The sequence below is a fragment of the Salmo salar genome, chromosome 11 (assembly GCF_965601325.2).
Source record: "Salmo salar chromosome 11, fSalSal1, whole genome shotgun sequence".
Lineage (NCBI taxonomy): Eukaryota > Metazoa > Chordata > Actinopteri > Salmoniformes > Salmonidae > Salmo > Salmo salar.
The window spans coordinates 11,399,328-11,420,105 of record NC_138301.1 but is presented as its reverse complement, the minus strand read 5'-3'; the positions used below and the strand labels follow the sequence as shown (position 1 = coordinate 11,420,105).

The window sequence follows — 20,778 nt, the reverse complement described above, 5'->3', positions numbered from 1 at the left end:
ATCATGATTTGAGACAAAGGGATACAAAAAGGTAACAAAAGTCTGGATTTTTTGTTTTATTGAAGCCAGGGCTGACACACTTTTCCTTATCTTTGTCGGCACAAAAAGCGAGATACCACATGGCCGCATCACGTTAAAGCCATACGATCACACTGAATATGTCCAGGGCACAAACACAGTACTCCATGTGGTTAAAAGGTGTTTATATCCTGAATAAAAAGGATTGGAAGCAAAAGCTTTTAAATCTCCTATAGGTGTATATTTTCAAGGGCTGAAGGCATAGCACTAAGATGATGTATAGAGCAGTGGCTTTTAACTTAACCTTGACAAATAATGATATCCAATCATCAAAAACTTGCAATTTGGAAATCAAGCAGCGTGATGTACTAGCCAAACATATTAATTTCTGTTCAGCTAATGCAGATGTATAGTAACTAACTATGTGGAGACAAACATCAGAGGAGTGAACTAGTTCATGAATTTCTAAGGAGATGCGCTGCAATGGACAGGTGTACCAGAAATGCACATGAAAAACTAAGCAACATTGACATGCATTTTAGTTTATTTGGATATTTTCTCCAAAAAGGTCTAGCTTTAAAAGTCTGGAGCAGATTTGACTGCCAGGGACATGTTCGTTATACCACTAATCCCAAAAATATGAATGCAATATTAAGTACATCATACTTGTAATTCATCAATACACATTCTAAGCAGGCAGGTAGAAGAGTATGCATTCTCTACTTCAAACAATAACATCCGGGGGTTCAGTACAACTCTCCCAATGAAAGTGATTATTTCAACATAAGATTAATACTCCTGGCTGTCACAATATTGTGCTTGAATTTCAGCAACAGATCTTAGATGCAAATTTCTGCCCAATGAAGATAAAAAGAAAAATGGAATCAAAATCCAGCCGGTTCTTATTCTTACAACAGATTAGTTAACGCAAAATAAAGTAGACTGCACACCTCTAGGTCTTGCGGTTTTTTCCCTTACAGAGCAAAAAAAAAAGTTAGCCTGGCAACTCAAGTAGGGGTTAAGTATACGGACCACCTTAGAATGTACTTTGGAATGATAGGCGTTCCACGCAGGGCCAGGGGAGATGGTCACCTGGGAATCAAATCAGACTATTCTACACAAACAGAACACACTGATTGCTGCATCTTTGGTACCAGGTTCCAATTCTATGTAGTTTCCATTGTTGTTATAGGTGGTTTCAAAAGCCAAGTAGCTTCTCTTACAGTTTATTAAACCAAATGTTACAATTGCTGATCTGCAAATTAACCATAGCTAGACTGTAGGTAGATTTGAGGGTGATCTAGTTATTTGTGATTAATCAAATAATCTTACGATTTTTACAAATTATTTGATATGGTACAGTAGAGTGGATGTAATTAACAAAAACATTGGCAGAACTAGGACAATTAAAAAACCTAGTAAGGACACACGCAAAGGCTGATAATATTGACTAAGATCTACCCTGAGTGAAGGCAGGGTGCACAGATGGACAAATTGTGAACTCTATGTACACTGAAGGCAAAAAGTCAACATTGCAAATGGGCACTGACGATCACACAAAAGATCTGTGGACATTGCAATTTCCTACTGGGCCACGATTTTTTACACCTACATCGTAGAAATCGGGAATGTTTAACCTGACCTGCCATACAGCTTGTATAAAAACATTTGAAACTGAAAAAGAACAGAGCTAAACTTCCTTTTTAAGGATAACCCATTTCATTAAAACCGTAGTATTTGATTTCCATATGATTTGGCCACACAAGTGAGTGGTTTAAACCATGCAAGTGTTCACCTGGGGGACACAAATACTCGAAACTTGTGGTTGCTTCTAAAAATCTGCATCTAGATACCTTTACAGTTTATAAAATGAAAGGCATTCTCATTATTGCTCAAGCGAACAATGTCATCTAGGCCACGGAAGTAAGCTACATTTATGAAATCTTATGCAAAGACCACAGACTTGTTATACAAAAAAATTGAACAAAATAAATTACTTGAAATGACCAAATGGACAACAACTTTTTGCCGTTGGTGGTACAGTGCATCTCCTCTTTAAGTAGACAAGCAGCTCCACTATGACAAACAGTTACTGTGCCAGGCACTTGGGAGTTATAGTAGGAAAGATGCTGCCCCCAAAACACCTCTAGCCAAAAGAGTGTTCCTTGCTAACTCTACACTTGCCAATCCCAACATTGCTCATTTTATCCCAGACATTTCTTCATAATCTTGTGAAAGAATTGCATTTTTGTACAAAATAAGACCAAAAGCTTGAATTGCAATTTCGTTGATATTTACAGAATCCTTAGATGACTAGTTGGACCTGCCATTTTATGGGCAGGCCACTGTTTGCTATCAGCTATCTGTATTTGTCACATTAGTGTCATGACATCAGTGGAGTTTAACATGTTATGAGATTAGCTATCTAAACCCTTTTTTAAATCGCAAACAGTGCAGAAAAAAATAGAAAATAAAGATTTTTTTAAAATATATAAATACACCAGTATCATATCTCTAACCTTTTCCTTTTTTTTGTACATACTACATACGCTTGCAAGTATTTCATTTTTTTAAATGAATATATTTAGGGTTTAATTGTTCTTATCACAACCGCTTTCCTTCTATAAGATTAGCTGAACAAGAGGCCGCAGCACTTTTCCACTCTTTAAGCTTGTGAGGGAGGGTGTATCCCCTAGCTAACGGAGGGCTCGCTGACCAGGGGATTTGGCTGCCCCCCAAGGAGTGTGCACACATTACTTAACCGGACATCCCTTGCAAAAAAAAATAAAAAATACACATTACAATTGAAGTAATAAGGATAGATACAGCCAAGTCCTCAACTTCCTCCTTCTCCTCCAAACCTCCACCTTTCGTTCTTTCCCCCATCTTACCAAAATAACCAATATATCTGGTAGCATCTCAAATTCATTTGGCAAAACTACTGTCTGCTGACTGATATACACATTGGGAATTTGGTCATATTTCATTTATGCTTGTGTGTGTGTTTGTTTTCCAGAGTATTTGCAGTGGACAATGCTGTTGTTGCGTTCACGCTTCGTTCTCTGTCGGTGTGTTGTTAGCTGTAACCATGGAGTCCGGTTTGCGAGTCATTCTATCCAACTCTGCCTGGACGTCAGTCAAAACCGGCTTCTGCCCTTGGAAAATAAAAGAGAGAAGAGAAAGTAATATCCTGTAGCTTCTGTGCCTGTACTAGAAATACGACATTGACTGTTATGGCCAGGCCAGCAAGCAGATGGAAACTGATGAGATGTGGCCCCATGTTACATTACTTCAGTTGCATCACGTGACAGGTGCACACATGCAAAAAACAATCATAAGACACTAAAAAAAAACATTCCATGCATATTCTTTCAGTTTTACGTCATTGGCTGAACGAGGCCAGTAGGACACAAGGCTACGCAAGTATGCTGGGACAATGGGCTAATTACAACTTCATACGGAATGGACGAACAAAAATGAGAGATAAGCAGTGAGCCATGGTACGTGCTTGGTGTCATTTAGGGTGGTTTTGTGCCATTTTGCAGCCAGAGAATGACACATTAACAACTGTTGTCCCATGCATACAGGCCTTTCACCAGTTCCTCCAGTGGAAGAGGAGTCGAGTGGAACACTTCCCCTCCTCTAGGACTTGCCAAGAACTCCCTTTTCACCCTCTCTTTCTCTCAGGTTCTAGGGGTAAACTTCCAGACAACAGCATGGTCCAAAGGCAACAACATGAGGCAGTTAAACCACAGAGAAGCCAGTGACACCCTGGAGGGCCAGGCCAGAGGAGACCGTACCTGTTTTCTTGACAGATCCTGGAGATCCTGCTCCTGCAGCTCCGGTGCCTGGACTCCCAGGGGACCCAGTCTTTTTACTCAAAAGGCTGTTAAAGAAGTTGGCCAGCACTCCCTCGTTTGCTGCTGCTCCTGAGACACAAACACATGAGACGAGCATCCCTTAGGATCAGAACCATGAGATTTAAAAGATCCATTTCTTCCATACAATTCAGGCACGCAACAGTTATTACTGTATGATCATGGTATTCATAATTTCATTATTAAAAAAACATCAGTGCACACAGGATCATACTTTATAACTGGAACACGATTTACATAATTCAATTCAATGCAGATGCATTCTTAGAGGATTAACTGTCCGTTTTCATATAGCGTATCCAATTCATGTCCTTGCCAACAGCAACCAACTACAGGGTAGGGGTTACAGGTCTCAATTAAATTTGGTTTAATTTAAGCGGATCTATTCACAGTGGTATGCACAGCTCCACCACTGAGCTTAATGGAGAAAATGTCAATATTTCTCCCCAAGCAAGGCCAGCGGAGGGAGGACTGCAGGAATCCATTGTTTATGGAATTATTTCAATAGCTACCTCAGGGGGGCAGTGGTTACACAGCAGTCACACACTTCCAACACCCAAAAGAAGTGTTGCCCAAATGACTGCCAGTTCTCATACAACAGTTTCCATGATGCTCTGTAAAAATACAAAGAAAGGGTGGGCAGTAAGTTCCAGTGGTCCAACTTACCCTTCATGTTGGGGTCAGGTTTCTTGACCGCGGTCATTGGCGAGACGCTGGCCACATTGGTAGGGCCTGTACGGCCAGTGGGTCGAGGCGAGCCAGAAGCAGTCCGTCCAGGAGATTCCTGAAACACAGACAGAAGACAGAGAGCGGAGTACAGTTGAGGCAATTCAAATTAATCATGGCTCCAATTGATGAAATGATTGTCATCCAACACTCATTTGTCAAGAAAAAGTGGTAATGAAAAAAAAAAATGAAAAAAAAAAAAAAAAGTGTGGTTGATGTTATCACACTTACTGTCGATCCTCTTGTTGGTGTGGCCGGCTGCTTGGCCAGCAAAGACTTCAGAACAGACAAAAAGAAAAATGGTGTGACAGTTCTATTTTCACTGAAATAATTGGGCCCATAAAATTCTGCATTTTTATATTTTATTTTCCAACCCTTGTAACATTCCCAGAAACACTTTCTTCCACCACAGATTATGGGCATAGTAGAAAGACATTGCATGGATGGATACTGTTAGCTTGATCTAACAGGGACTGACTGAAGCCCAGTACAAAGAGGAAGCGCTCTTCGCCCTAAGGCAACCACGTGATCTCTCAGAAACAAGACCCTTTCAACCAATTAGGCTAAAGCCCTGGGAGTTCTCAGGCTCCTGATTGGCCCGTGAGGAAGTACAGAATAGGAACCTCAGTCTTTGAAGTCCGCGAAAGGCTAATAAAATGAAACTGGCTCCACTATCCACAATCATAGCTTTGGTTTTCTTCAATCATTTTTTTCTCAGCTCACTACCATCTAGTGTGCATCTTTAGAAGAGGAGATAACATGGAATTGCAACCATGAAAGGCAACCCAGAACTGTGTGTTCTAGAATGTAAACAAACATACCTGTTGCTTCATAAGGAACACCTGCTCGTCCTCCGCGTTGACCTCCTTATCATGAACCAGCTGGAGAGAGAAGGCATGAATGTCCAAACAAGGGAGATGCATAAGGAAAATTTGTCAAATGCCAAATGTCCAAGTCATGTCTCTTATCCGTAGAAGTCTCATGATCCTACCTTCCGTACTGGAGGCTTCATGATGAAGTCTTCAAAGGGGTCTTCAGGTCTCACTGTTGTGAAATTTTCATGCAGAATTGCAATCTTCTTCTCATTGTCCCATCCAGATGGACTAGGAAAAGAAAACCGTTTTGTTTGGTACTCGAGCACTGACCAATAGTTTGTTACAATAACCATCAATGACAATACAGTACATGTTCATATAACTTCAGAACTCTCCACCAGTCATATCTTGTGAGGGCAAGTATCCTAATGTTTAAGAGCGTTGGGCCAGTAACCGAAAGTTAGCTGGTTTTAATCCCAGAGCCAACTAGGTGAAAAATCGATGTGCCCTTGAGCAAGGCACTTAATCCCAATTGCTCCTGTTAGTCACTCTGGATAAGCATGTGTGCTAAATCAGTGGTTCCGAAACTGTGGAGGGTGCGAGGAGGTCGGCAGGGGGACACACACAGGGGTTCCCCCCCCAAAAAATGTTTACATTTATAAAATGTTCAAAAAAATGTGAAACTCAGTCCAGCTCAAAGCTTACTCTTGAAAGTTGTAATAGTAGAATGCACAAGGTGCAATTTCACAATTGGGAAGTGCATTATCAGTTCCTCTTGTCATGTTAGTCATTTCATACCTTAGAGAGCTATTTATAACTTGTCAGAAATGTCCAGATCAACTAGCCCATGTCAGCTAACATTCTTTAACTTAGTTTCTTTTAGCCCATAGATATTGTAATTTTTTAGTCACTCAAATACATTAGACATGGCAAAACATATAGAATTGCATTTTTTTTTCAATTTAAAACAGCAAAATGTTCTTTGCACCACATAACAAAATGTGTAGAACAGTAGAAAAGTCTGTGTCAAGAACAGTAATTGTGCCCATAGAAATAGACGTGGGGCGCGCACAGGGAGAGCGTGGGATGTTCCCCAATGCAGGAAGGGGGCGTTAGTACATTACATTTGAATGGATTCTTGCAGTCTCTGGCATTGTGTTGCCCCTTTGTACATTGAAATGTTCCGTTTCTTTTGTTTGAGGCAACCAAAAGGCCAAATCACAAGATGAAAAATAATTTCCTCAATACGTGGGCACCTAACAGAGCATAACTGAGCATTCACTTACATCAAAATAGCATCCTTCTCCACCACTAAGGCAGGCGTGGTGAACTGGAAGTCGTATATTTTGTGCACTATGTATTTATATAGGAGGTCCAAGTTCTTCTCCTCTTTGACAGAGGTGTAAATCAATGCAGCTCCATCTGTCAGGTGGGGTTAAGGAACATGCAGACATGATAGGGCACAAAATTAAATAAAACACTTACAGTTGAAGTCAGAAGTTTACATACACTTAGGTTGGAGTCATTAAAACTCGTTTTTCAACCACTCCACAAATTTCTTGTTAACAAACAATAGTTTTGGCAAATCGGTTAGGACATCTACTTTGTGCAAGACACGTCATTTTCCCAACAATTGTTTAGACAGATTATTTAACTTATAATTCCCTGTATCACAATTCCAGTGGGTCAGAGGTTTACATATACTAAGTTGACTGTGCCTTTAAACAGCTTGGAAAATTCCAGAAAATGATCATGACTTTAGAAGCTTCTGATAAGCTAATTGACATCATTTGAGTCAATTGGAGGTGTACCTGTGGATGTATTTCAAGGCCTACCTTCAAACTCAGTCCCTCTTTGCTTGACATTATTGGAAAATCAAAAGAAATCAGCCAAGACCTCAGAAAAAAAATTGTAGACCTCCACAATTGTGGTTCATCCTTGGGAGCAATTTCTAAACGCCTGAAGGTACCACGTTCATCTGTACAAACAATAATATGCAAGTATAAACACCATGGGACCACGCAGCTGTCATATCGCTCAGGAAGGAGACGCGTTCTGTCTCCTAGAGATGAACGTACTTTGGTGCGAAAAGTGCTAATCAATCGCAGAGCAGCAAAAGACCTTGTGAAGATGCTGGAGGAAACGGGTACAAAAGTATCTATATCCACAGTAAAACGAGTGCTATATCGAAATAACCTGAAAGGCCGCTCAGCACAGAAGAAGCCACTGCTCCAAAACCGCCATAAAAAAGCCAGACTACGGTTTGCAACTGCACATGGGGACAAAGATCGCACTTTTTGGAGAAATGTCCTCTGGTCTGATGAAACAAAAATACAACTGTTTGGCCATAATGACCATTGTTATGTTTGGAGGAAAAAGGGGGAGGCTTGCAAGCCGAAGAACACCATCCCAACCGTGAAGCACAGGGGTGGCAGCATCATGTTGTGGGGGTGCTCTGCTGCAGGAGGGACTGGTGCACTTCACAAAATAGATGGCATCATGAGGAAGGAAGATTATGTGGATATATTGAAGAAACATCTCAAGACATCAGTCAGGAAGTTAAAGCTTTGTCGCAAATGGGTCTTCCAAATGGACAATGACCCCAAGCATACTTCCAAAGTTGTGCCAAAATGGCTTAAGGACAACAAATTCAAGGTATTGGAGTGGCCATCACAAAGCCCTGACCTCAATCCTATGGACAATTTGAAAAAGCGTGTGCGAGCAAGGAGGCCTACTCAGTTATACCAAATCTGTCAGGAGGAATGGGCCAAAATTCATCCAACTTATTGTGGGAAGCTTGTGGAAGGCTACCCGAAACATTTGACCCAAGTTAAACAATTTAAAGGCAATGCTACCAAATACTAATTGAGTGTATGTAAACTTCTGACCCAATGGAAATGTGATGAAATAAATAAAAGCTGAAATAAATCGTTCTCTACTATTATTCTGACATTTCACATTCTTAAAATAAAGTGGTGATCCTAACTGACCTAAGACAGGGAATGTTTACTAGGATTAAAATGTCAGGAATTGTGAAAAATCGAGTTTAAATGTATTTGGCTAAGGTGTATGTACATTTCCGACTTCAACTGTATAATATTATATCTATGGTGGGGCCTGTCATTCTAAGAAAGGAGAGTTGTGTTTGAGTGGAAAGGATACACTGTAAGCAGAATTGTCGGATGTGGGACTGGATGAAGTCGAAGTGCTCCTCTCTGAAGTCGTGTTCCTTCTCTAAAACACTGACTGCATCACACTGTGGAGAGAAAGACATCATTATAACACTGTACATAGCCATAATGACATTTGAAGTGTCTCTATTCCTTTTAAACTTGTGAGTAACGTTTACTGTTAGTTTATTTCACTTTTGTTTATCTATTTCACTTGCTTTGGCAATGTAAACATGTTACCCATGCCAATTAAGCCCTTTGAATTTAACTGACAGAGAGAGCGAGACAGCAAAGTAGACGGCAATTAGGCTACAACTGGAGCAAGTAAACCATACCATCCTGAGGGATATAAAAATGGCTCGCATTAGCTCAAGCTTAGCTCACTTCGCCATGCCTCCCTTTCAGTCTCAGCCCTGACCCTCCCTCACTTCCGCTCTCCTCCCCTCGCTTGCAAGTTCCCCTCCTCACTCCCTCCGGGAAGGAGCAGTAAGACCCTGCAGGCAGGCCCCACCCTGTCTCTCACACACATATACACTTCCCCACAGTGACCACAAGATGGTAACCTTGACAACAAGGCTGACTGGCTGAGCATGACTCAGGGAATGCCAGACGAGCTACTTCCTGAAATAAAAAAATGGTAGTAGCAAAGACAGCAGGCCTGGTTAAATATGCAGGAGCCCATCATTAAATATACATACCCAAGTGCCACACTCAGTGGGACTTAAAGGTATATTTTGCAATTTGAGCAGAGGTTCTTTATCTACTTCCCCAGAGTCAGATGAATTTGTGGATACCATTTTTATGTCTCTGTGTCCAGTATGAAGGAAGTTAGAGGTAGCTTTGAGAGCCAATGCAAACTAGCGTTTGTACAATGACTGGAAGTATATGGTATCTGCTAACATGCTTAATCATTTAAGGTCCTAATCCAGGCACTTGTCATCTCCCGTCTGGATTATTGCAACTCGCTGTTGGCTGGGCTCCCTGCCTGTGCCATTAAACCCCTACAACTCATCCAGAACGCCGCAGCCCGTCTGGTGTTCAACCTTCCCAAGTTCTCTCACGTCACCCCGCTCCTCCGCTCTCTCCACTGGCTTCCAGTCGAAGCTCGCATCCGCTACAAGACCATGGTGCTTGCCTACGGAGCTGTGAGGGGAACGGCACCTCCGTACCTTCAGGCTCTGATCAGGCCCTACACCCAAACGAGGGCACTCCGTTCATCCACCTCTGGCCTGCTCGCCTCCCTACCTCTGAGGAAGCACAGTTCCCGCTCAGCCCAGTCAAAACTGTTCGCTGCTCTGGCACCCCAATGGTGGAACAAGCTCCCTCACGACGCCAGGACAGCGGAGTCAATCACCACCTTCCGGAGACACCTGAAACCCCACCTCTTCAAGGAATACCTGGGATAGGATAAAGTAATCCTTCTAACCCCCCCCTTAAAATATTTAGATGCACTATTGTAAAGTGGTTGTTCCACTGGATATTATAAGGTGAATGCACCAATTTGTAAGTCGCTCTGGATAAGAGCGTCTGCTAAATGACTAAAATGTAAATGTAATTTAACCTGTGTATCTGTGTCAGCGAGTAAACTGGCATTCACATTCCTTATAGCTCTGTAAACGGCAGCAGGTGGTGCAATGTAGTTCTCACTCAATTATCAAACTCAATGACATAATGAATTTAGAAAATACAGCAAATGGCCTTCCGAGTGGCGCAGCGGTCTAAGGCACTGCATGGCAGTGTTGTGGTGTCACTACAGCCTGGGGTTCGACCGGCTGTGTCACAACCTGCCGTGAACAGGAGTCCCATAGGGTGGCGCACAATTGGCCCAGCGTCATCCGGGTTAGGAGAGGGTTTGGCCAGAGGGGCTTTACTTGGCTCATCGCGCTCTAGCGACTCTTTGTGACGGGCCGGGCACCTGCAGGCTGACCTCAGTCGACAGTTGAACGGTGTTTCCTCCAACACACTGGTGCGGCTGGCTTTTGGGTTAAGCGAGCGGATGTTATTAAGGGCGGTTTTGCGGGTCATGTTCCCGGAGGACGCATGACTCGACCTTCACCTCTCCTGAGCCCGTTGAGGAGTTGCAGCGGAGACAAGATAGTAATATCACTAAATTGGCGAGAAAAAGGGGGTAAAATTGCAAAAACAAAACAAATTAAATAAAATACAGCAAATAGTCTGAAAATATGGAACGCTTAATGAAAGCAGACTAAGACATACCACACTTCAAATCCACAAAAATGAATATGAATAGTGCCTGAAGAGAGGACACTTCACTAATGCTCTGAGAGTATATTCAACAAACTTTACTAAAGACCAAGATGAATTCCCCAGGAGTGAAATAAGCCTTTCTTCCCTAAAGGCAGAAGAGAAATAGAAAAACAGTGAGCAGTGAAAAGAATACATTCACTCGTCCTCGTCATGACTAGCATGTGAAGTACTGATGACTGACAACATTGTGTTCTTTTAAAGCAGCCATTTGCCAGAAGCTCATGGACATGGAATAATGTGGTGCTTTCATGGGCTGAAGATGCTGCCTCACGGGCAACACTAAAAACCAGCAACTCAAGACGGGGGATGATCAGGCACCAACCGTGAAATGGACTGCCAGAGTGGGGCGTCAATGGTGTACTAGTTAGTTGTGGGCCCATGAAGAATCTGAGGATCAGTGTTATTTAAAATCTTTCAGTACAAAAACTGGTGCCTAAAAATGGCAGGCTACTTCTTTCAGGTACCTACAGTACCAGTCAAAAGTTTGGGCACAAACTCATTCAAGGGTTTTTATTTTGACTATTTTCTACATTGTAAAATAATAGTGAAGACATCTACTATTATTAACTATTAAATAACACATATGGAATCATTTGGTAACCCCCAAAAAGTTTTAAACAAATCTAAATATAATTGAGATTGTTCAAAGTAGCCACCCTTTGCCTTGACAGCTTTGCACACTCTTGGCATTCTCTCAACCAGCTTCACCTGGAATGCTTTTCCAACAGTGTTGAAGGAGTTCCCACATATGCTGAGTACTTGGCTGCTTTTTCTTCACCTCTGTGGTCCAACTCATCCCAAACCATCTCAATTGGGTTGAGATCAGGTGATTGTGGAGCCCAGGTCATCTGAAGCAGCACTCCATCACTCTCCTTCTTGGTCAAATAGCCCTTACACAGCCTGGAGATGTGTTTTGGGTCATTGTCCTGTTGAAAAACAAAATGACAGTCCCACTAAGCGCAAACCAGATGTGATGGCGAACCAAGCCAGATGTATCGCTGCAGAATGCTGTGGTAGCGATGCTGGTTAAGTGTGCCCTGAATTCTAAATAAATCACTGACAGCATCACCAGCAAAGCACCGCCACCCCATCAGAACTCGTCATCGATGCTTCACGGTGGGAACGACACATGCAGAGATCATCCGTTCACCTACTCTGCGTCTCACAAAGACACAGCGGTTGGAACCAAAAATCTAATTTGGATTTATCAGACCAAAGGATTGCTGCAAAGAACCATGAAGGCCTGATTCACGCAGTCTCCTCTGAACAGTTGATGTTGAGATGTGTCGGTTACTTGAACTCTGTGAAGCATTTATTTGGGCTGCAATCTGAGGTGCAGTTAACTCTAATGAACTTATCCTCTGCAGCAGAGGCAACTCTGGGTCTTCCTTTCCTGTGGCGGTCCTCATGGAGGTTTTTTCGACTGCACTTGGAAGAAACTTGCAAAGTTCTTAATTTTCCAGACTGACCGACCATGTCTTAAAGTAATGGACTGTCGTTTCTCTTTGCTTATTTGAGCTGTTCTTGCCATAATATGGACTTGGTCTTCTACCAAATAGGGCTATCTTCTGTATACCACCCCTACATTGTCACAACACAACTGATTGGCTCAACTGCATTAAGGAAAGAAATTCCACAAATTAAATTATAACAAGGCACACCTGTTAATTAAAATGCATTCCAGGTGACTACCTCATGAAGCTGGTTGAGAGAATGCCAAGACTGTGCAAAGCTGTCATCAAAGCAAATGGTAGCCATTTGAAGAATCTCAAATATAATTTGATTTGTTAAACACTTTTTTGGTTACTACATGGATTCCATGTGTTATTTCTTAGTTTTGATGTCTTCACTACTATTCTACAATGTAGAAAATAGTACAAATAAAGAAAAACCCTTGAATGCGTAGGTGTGTCCAAACTTTTAACTGGTACTGTATATTTCAAACAGACAGCCTCAACTTACCTTTGTGCAAACTATTAGCACTGGAATGCCCAGGTTGTGTGTGAGTACATTTTCCCCGAGCGGTAGCACCACACCCTCGTCATCCCCCCCTGCTGGGGGAGCCCGTCTCTGGGGAGAGGCTGGGTCGGCTCCCTCCGGCTCTGTGTATTCCTGGAAAGCCTTCACCACTGTGGGGCAGACAGGGGACGGCCGAATTGGTTAGGCCAGTCGCAATGCACCTTTTTCATTTGGAGGATCAATAATCTTTACAAGATTTATTAACACAGGTTGTATAGAGAGCATATATTTTGTTCTTATTGAAATAAAGCATGCAGGACAGCATCACAAATGGGTACTCCATAACTAGGGCCCTGAGTTTTTAAAGACCAAGTGATCTGACATGGAATAAATGTAGTCCCTGTTCCCCCAGACCCAGCCATTCTCACTGAGCTCCAGAACTCGCCGCACCATGTCTGTAGAGACATTAGCTGATCTGACAGCAGCTCCTCTCCTGCCTGCTCCACTACCCAGACTGGAGAATAACTCCCACTGTGTTTTACACACATAACTAACCGTCTGCCTTAGTCAAGGAGACAACAGCCCATCCATCGTCTAGCTATTCATGCCACTATGTGCTGTTAACGCCAACTAAACAGAATATCAATGACAATTAGCTTCTCCTGGACTTTCTACAGGACTCAACCCTAGAGACTGCAGTTGATAGATAAGTAAACAAGTGCAAAAGCTTTCAGAATGACTCGCTAAGCTTTTAGTACGACTTGCTAATATATTTACACTCCAAAGAGCTTAAGTAACATGATGGATCCATATATTGCTACAGCAAAACAAAACAAAGTCTAGGTCTATTTGTCTATTTCGGTATAAAGGAGAAGCATAACTCCCAATAGGGCACTGCTGCAGGCATCTGTGTTGGCAGTCTGTCCCCTGTATGCATCCCAGAACAGCAGCTGTGAGCAGTGGTCTGGGAAGCCACTTCCCCTTCCTCAGGAACCTTAGGAATGTGGTTACAGCTAACCCAGAGAGCCAATGTTGCTATAGCACTTCCCTCCACCAGGAAGAGAACAACCCTTAGGGTGCTGGGCTGCCTGGCCTGGGCCCTGTGATGTAAACTCCAGCTTATTGGGAACAGGGATGGGATCAGACTCCCTGTTCAGGCTCTGATCTGTGCCAGCTAAAGCTACAGGGGGCCAGCAGAGCCTAGACGCAACAGTCTCAACTAACAAAAACAAACCAAAAGATGCAAATGTGCAATTTCCCTAGTGTAACACTACGGCATTTACTCTCTTGGACAAACAATTGTCTCCAAAGAACTCAAATAACTGGGTGTACAACAACAAAAAATGCCTGGCTCACATTGTGTTCTTCAAGGAAAACATTCTTAGGCAGGCACTTCTCAGCCATTGAGCTTTGTTTTTTCTCCTTGGATATTTTTGGTAGACTGCCTTGGTGGGAGTGACATACATAGCTTGGGCCTACATTTCTTACATAACCCGGCTGAGCAGCAAAACGTCTTTCGTAAGGTAATAACAGAAAGAAAGGTGCAGTGAAAGAGCTTGAATCGTCCATCGTTCGACTTTGCCCACTTAACCGTTCCAGTACAAACATGGGTGGGGCCAAATAGCTTCACAATATAAGCATTAGCCTAGATATGATAATGACCAATTTCAAGCGTAATTTCCATTTTTTCCCTGCACGACCCTTCAGCTTTGTGGCCTATAACGCAGAGACATATTCCTGAATCCTGATAATGACAGTTGTTAATAGAAAACTGTTGATCTGTGTTATTTCAGTGCATGATACAGCAAGGAATGGTTCCGCTACAGAACACCATCAAGCTGCTCCAGTTTCAACTGAGCCAGAATATCCTGCCCACTCGATATCCCTTCCATGCTTAGACTCAATCTGGTGTCAGAAGAAACCATGATGCAACACTGCTGCAAGGGCGCCTGGACCTGGACACCCCTCCCTTTAGATATGTCGCACTAGTCTGACATGTGCAGTGATGACATCATTACCGACATCCTGAAAGATGAACACTGCCTGGATGATATGCTACTCTGCTAGATTGGAAAGCTGTAACTGTTTGTGGGTGGGCGTGTATTCAACAAGAGAGTTTAGCAGGGAGCATATGCCAGCCTGGCTACCTGTGTTAGATATCAGCAAACACCATTTGCCAAAAATCAGGCCTCCACTATTGAACAAAGTAAAACGTATTTACTAGTACAACACAATCCACAATGAAAAACAAGGCTTGACAACTACGCAAAGGCTTTCCTCCCTATACTGAGAAAGAAAAGTCAAACCAAGTCTTCATCTGTCAAAATTATGTAATTTAGCCTACAGTATAGATTCAGTAAATCACTTATTTATTGGTCCAGTAGAAGCATTCAGATTACGCAAAATATTCAATATTTGTGTAGAATGCAGTAATGTGCTACCTTACCTCAAAGCTTTTTTGCCTACAGAAACATCATCCTTCTGCCACTTCCCCTTTCACACATTTCAGTTTGTAAACAGTTAGGCCTAGTGGTTCTCCAATCATAAACATGACACTTAAGTCCAGAGTAGTCATAGGCCTACAGTTGATTGTTTTTGTCATCAATAGTGAACCTATCCACTAGAATTATTTGAGCACATTAAACATGGCATTGGTTTAATTTTGGAATGCAAAAAAATCTAACCAATCTCTAAAGCATCTCCAAGCAGAGTAACCTTCAGACAGCCTGCTCAAGAGAACCTCAGATAACCCCCGGCTCTTGTAAGAGCATGCAACTTCAGAGCACAAAAGAGCACTTCATGATCATTTCTAAAATTATCAGGAGGGAGCATTCAGTACATAAGACACAGTGATCTAGGCTTTTGGTCGTCATGACTGAACACAGCTGATAATCATGGGCCTTTCTGATGACCTACAAACTACCATGACCATGTGTAATTTTATCCTTCTGTGTCTGCCATTCCCTTTAGTTTAAATGAAAAACCAGCCAGCATCCAAACTGTAGCCTAAATGTGTCATGTAAGCATACATCTTCGTTGGCTCTGTCTGGGGATGTTCACTATGCTTCAGACACTTGCCAAACAAAACCCATATCATCAGCTCCACGTGCATCTCGCAACATAAAGGGAAGCAATTATCCCCACCTCTACTGTCTGATTGCCAAACAAGCACAGCTAAATGTTGGGACTGGCCTTTGCTTGGACAATCGTCCCCACAGACACTGTCGCAGCGGCCAAGGTGAAGTAGATGATTCAGCACTACTTACTCCTCTGCTCCATCTCTCTCATCTCCTCCGGCGGGATCTTGAGCTTGTCCACATGATCACGCAGCACGCTGGCCCACTTCTGGAGCGACTCCATGATGGTCCAGGGTCTTGACATGTCTGCCACAAATACTGCCAAGCTGTCGTTCAGTGACTCTGCTGTCACTGCAAACTTTAGCAGGCCTTTGTGATACAAGTCCCCATCCAGGATCCACACGTTACAGCGTGTAAGGTCTGCCAATATTCAGAGATTTACAGTCACGCAAAAAATAACATGTAGCCTAACCCATGTACTGTTGTATTTTTTGCCACTGGAACAGGGAACTTACCATCTATGTCCTCATCGTGGACATTCAGATACAGATACTCTAGGCCTCTTCCTTTCTTATTGTGCTCTGCTCCTTGGAGTTTTGACATAATCGTTGTTTTTCCTGACCCATCCTCACCTGAAACATTTCCGCACAAATGGGTTAATGTCATGTTATTGTTATGATTTGGTTTATTTGACTGAAGACAACATTTATTATCTGTATAATGTTATATGCAACCTCTCCCTTTTGATGTGATTACAAGTTACTGAAGGCTATGGATCTACACTTACCAAACACCAATATGTTCTTCCCGGATGGCAGCTTAGAACTTGAACGTGTTGAAACCTCACTGAGAATTGAAGTCCTGAAGGGAATAACAATGCAATTAGTTTGCTAGCTTGCTATCACATGATGCAATTAAGTAGCCTAGGCCTAACACACAGCCTACTGGTAGGTGTCTGTTTGCATGTCTGTCTGGCCAAGTCCGTTAGCTAGCCATCACTTGTTACGCTAATTAGCCTACCTTGTCAAATGAGCTTGAGTGTCAGCTAGTGTCAGCTATATTTTAGCTAGCTAACTATATTTTTTAAATTTGGAATATTTTATAAAATAAGTTTGACTGGCTTGGAAATATTGTAGCATAGCTAGTTATGTAGCTGTAACTATCAAGGAACAAAAATGATTGTGGCTAGCTGGAAAGCAAGCTAGTTAACGTTACATTCTTTGGTCCTGCACAATCAGACGACAATAACTTGGCTAGTTAACGCGCCTGTTATTAGTATTGATTTGGAGTGTATATTGGTTAGCTTGCCTAGTTAGCTATAAGGTTGGTTCGTTTGTTATTGTAACTGGTTAGTTATGTAGCCACACTAACTAAAGCTAAGTTTTGTAGCTGAACGTTTGCTATCGTAACTACAGTACGCGTTAGCAATAACTGTTTTGAAGGCATCCGGGACCGTTTTGATGAGAGCACCCGGCAGTGACAAAGCACATTAAACAAGTTAGTAAAAAGCTTTTTCGTTACAGAAAAATAGCACATTGTAAATCACGAGTACTTGAACTTGCCATAGGTTTTGTCCTTCCTCGTCTTCGTTGCTATTTTCCATAGTGTCGCCTGTCCCGGCTGCGCCCAGGTACTTCTTCTCCAGAACGGGAGCCATCTTCTTTCTACAGCCACAAAGAGAGAGGCGCGACTTGGGCGCCCTAGGACCTTGTTAAAACTGTGTGCACCCGATTTACACCGCAACAAATCCCGGAATGCGGCTCATCAGTGATGGTTCAAAATCTATAGTTAAACAACACAGAGAAATAGGATACCTACCATATCTTGCTATCAACCAAGCACCAGATACAGACAAAGGGTCAAAGCTGATGATAACTTATGGTGATAATACTCAATACCTCACTATTTTTCTGTGGCCCAATCAAAATATCTGAAGTGGGCTAATGTACAATATTTTGCGCATACTAAACCCAGTGCACCTACACTACTCAGTAGCCTCCTTCCAAAAACTACATCTGATTATATCATAATGATTTACTCAATGATTTACTGTAATCATGAAAGGGGGGCAAAATAAGACAAAGAAAAACAACAAGTTACCATGAAAGTGCTGTGTAGGGTTATTGTGATCAGGCATAATAACAGCGCGCTCAGTACGCGTTGGCTTGCATGATGTCATCCTGCAAGGCTGACTGACTTCTTTTTAATTTTGGGCATTGTACACTTAACAACTGGTCCAGGACCAGTTGTGCAGCTAGGCCATAATACATTTGGGTAAGTTTGGGGTGGAAAGAGCTGACTGCACATCAGTTGCAAGACCAAAGAAAATTAACTGGAGCAGCAGAGCAGACGCGTAGACCGTATTGCCGACAAGTAAAGTGATGCCACCTAGTGGAATCATAAGGCAACATATATATTTAGATTTAGAGTGTATTAGTCACATGCACATGGTTGCAGATGTAAATGCAGGGTCCAGTGAAAGTCTTCAACTCCGAGCTCCAACCGTAGGTGATTGGCAGGTAGCTGATTGGGTGGCTATTCAGCAACCTAACGGTCTGGGATAGAAGCTACTGGCCAGTCTATAAACGAAAGGCTAAATACATCACTCAGACGCGGGCAGTACAGGAACATCATTAACATTTAACATTTAAGTCATTTAGCAGACGCTCTAATCCAGAGCGACTTACAAATTGGTGGAAACATGTAAACTGTCATAAGAAAAGACACGCTGTTACAGTATTCAATGGTATACTTAAAAAAACAAATATAATAATTCTCGCTCACATACACATATTTAGCAGATGTTATTACGGGTGTAGTGAAATGTAGCGTTAGTTAGTTAGCTGGCTAATTTGCTAGCTGCCTTAAATGCTTGGTGTCAATGGCTTTACTGACAGGGAGCTTATATTAAAAGCCACGAAGCATCGAGCTAAAGACTAAAGTTAGCAAACAGGTGTGGGTCTAGACGATCCGATCCGTGTCAATCAATATCAGAATTTAAACTAAGACGTGTAATCATTTCGACTGCTTGGATTCATTTTTCTTAGGTCTTCCGCGAGATGTTATTAATGAACAGAGACCGTGTGTGCGTAGAGAGGGGGGGCTGCAAGAGGTGTGATACGATTACATTTAAGCAGACGCTCTTACCCAGAGCGATTTACAGTAGTGAGTGCATACATTTTCATACGTATGCTAACTGTTTTCAAAGTAAAAGCTGTAAAGTGTTAACGATTTGGAGGAAGTCATATGATTTTACCAATTGCATTGTTAATGGGTTCCTCAAAAAATGTTGGACATATTTTCCACTAAATGTAAAGGGTTTCAATGTCCTTAGTCAGTGCCTCTCAGTTACACATTAAATTGTTAATGTAAACGCCAACACACACAATCGTTAGATAATAATCAGCCTTTACAAGAAAAACCATGTAAACAACATAATGACCGAAACTTACTTTACACTAGTTCAACCCAGAATGACGCCAATCAATAATTAAATCTGGGCCCCAAAAGAGCAATCCCGTAAACCTGAATCAATCACTGTGTGAAAAAAGTTACCCAGACTTGAATAGAGCTGTGCTGGTAATTCATTTTGAGATTACCAAGGGACTCAGGAGTCCCACCTGCTCCACCATAGACCTTTGAGACAGGAAGGCAGGGCAGGCAGTTGAACTGAGGCATCTACATTATTGCTGTAGGGAATTCACTTAGGACTCCCCATATGGCTTTGGGTTTCCCCATCTATAGATCCAGGGTAGATTGGGGATATTGGCTGAAGTGCATGCCAGAACTGTGAGTCATGTGATACTTGTCCTTTCTACTCTTACTCCCATTCATGGTGTGGAGAGGCCTACTCCTGCTGCCAGGAAAATCTAATAAAACAGGTTTTGTTTTTGTCAAAGGCTTGAGGGAAGCAAGCCCCTGTTCTGCTTTTCTGCTCAATGACACAGATTTTGCTACACTGCAATACAATATACTGCATTCATTTTATTCATTGAACTTGTCATTCCAGCAAGCTAAGTGTGCTTATATTTTTTTCATGAGCACACACAATTAGGCTACCTTCTCTGCAATTCCTGAGAGGGTGTGGGCACCCCTCATAAATCCTGCATCAGTCTCTGATACAAGGCCTAGCATTCCAAACAAAAAACACAGATTGGATAGTGTGTCCTTTAAACTAATAAATGCTTACTACCAAACAGCAAGCTATGAGTTCACATTAACATACATATTGCTTATTGTCCATAAAATATACTCTCATATTAAACAGTTGATGTAATTCCATAGTAGAGACAGAAGGTGACACTGTTCTCCTAGTAAAATTCCCTTCCAGAACTTGGTTCTGCAAAGCCCTTATGATTGATTGCATATGATTTGTTTGAAGAGCCGAGTAAGTGGAACTGAGCACACAAACCATAAAACGTTCTACTTGAAGGGTATGGGAAGTCTATAACCTTACCCTCAGCCAAAGTCAATCTTACAAATGAACAGTCGACTGATAGGGGTGAAATGAAAACGTGATAGACTGGTATAAATTAAACATTTTCTCATGAGTCATGCCTCATAAGACTCTGCCTGCATGGGAAAGAACTTTGGTATAGTAAGGTTGCCAAATAGGTTGCTTATTCCCCAAGGCACATTAACAGAATCGGATGAGCTTGTGACAGTTGAGTTTACTGACTACATAATTGAATGGAAATGAATGTTTTCAGGTCTTGGAAAACATTCAGTCTTCCCTGTGGCTCAGTTGGTAGAGCATGGTGTTTGCAATGCCAGCATGGTGTGTGCAACGCCAGGGTTGTGGGTTCGATTCCCACGGGGAGCCAGTACAAAAAGGAAATGTATGCATTCGCTACTGTAAGTCGCTCTG

General features: G+C 42.2%; 1 protein-coding gene across 2 annotated transcripts; it reads right to left on the bottom strand.

Moving 5' to 3' along the window:
- Positions 1-41: 41 nt before the first annotated feature.
- Positions 42-17,630, bottom strand: LOC106561980 (cytoplasmic dynein 1 light intermediate chain 2-like). Of its 2 annotated transcripts, none has more exons than XM_014126480.3 (13): positions 17,474-17,630; positions 16,699-16,772; positions 16,427-16,543; positions 16,101-16,331; positions 12,838-13,004; positions 8,600-8,693; positions 6,724-6,859; positions 5,614-5,725; positions 5,444-5,503; positions 4,854-4,898; positions 4,563-4,680; positions 3,819-3,947; positions 42-3,173 (listed from the first exon to the last, which is right to left on the bottom strand). In XM_014126480.3, the coding sequence occupies exons 1-13, from the start codon at positions 17,566-17,568 to the stop codon at positions 3,067-3,069; spliced, it is 1,485 nt and encodes a 494-aa protein (XP_013981955.1). In that variant the 5' UTR covers positions 17,569-17,630; the 3' UTR covers positions 42-3,066. The 2 variants fall into 2 exon arrangements, with proteins under 2 accessions (XP_013981955.1, XP_013981957.1); XM_014126482.3 differs by having other exon boundaries at positions 42-3,168.
- Between the last annotated feature and the right edge of the window lie 3,148 nt (positions 17,631-20,778).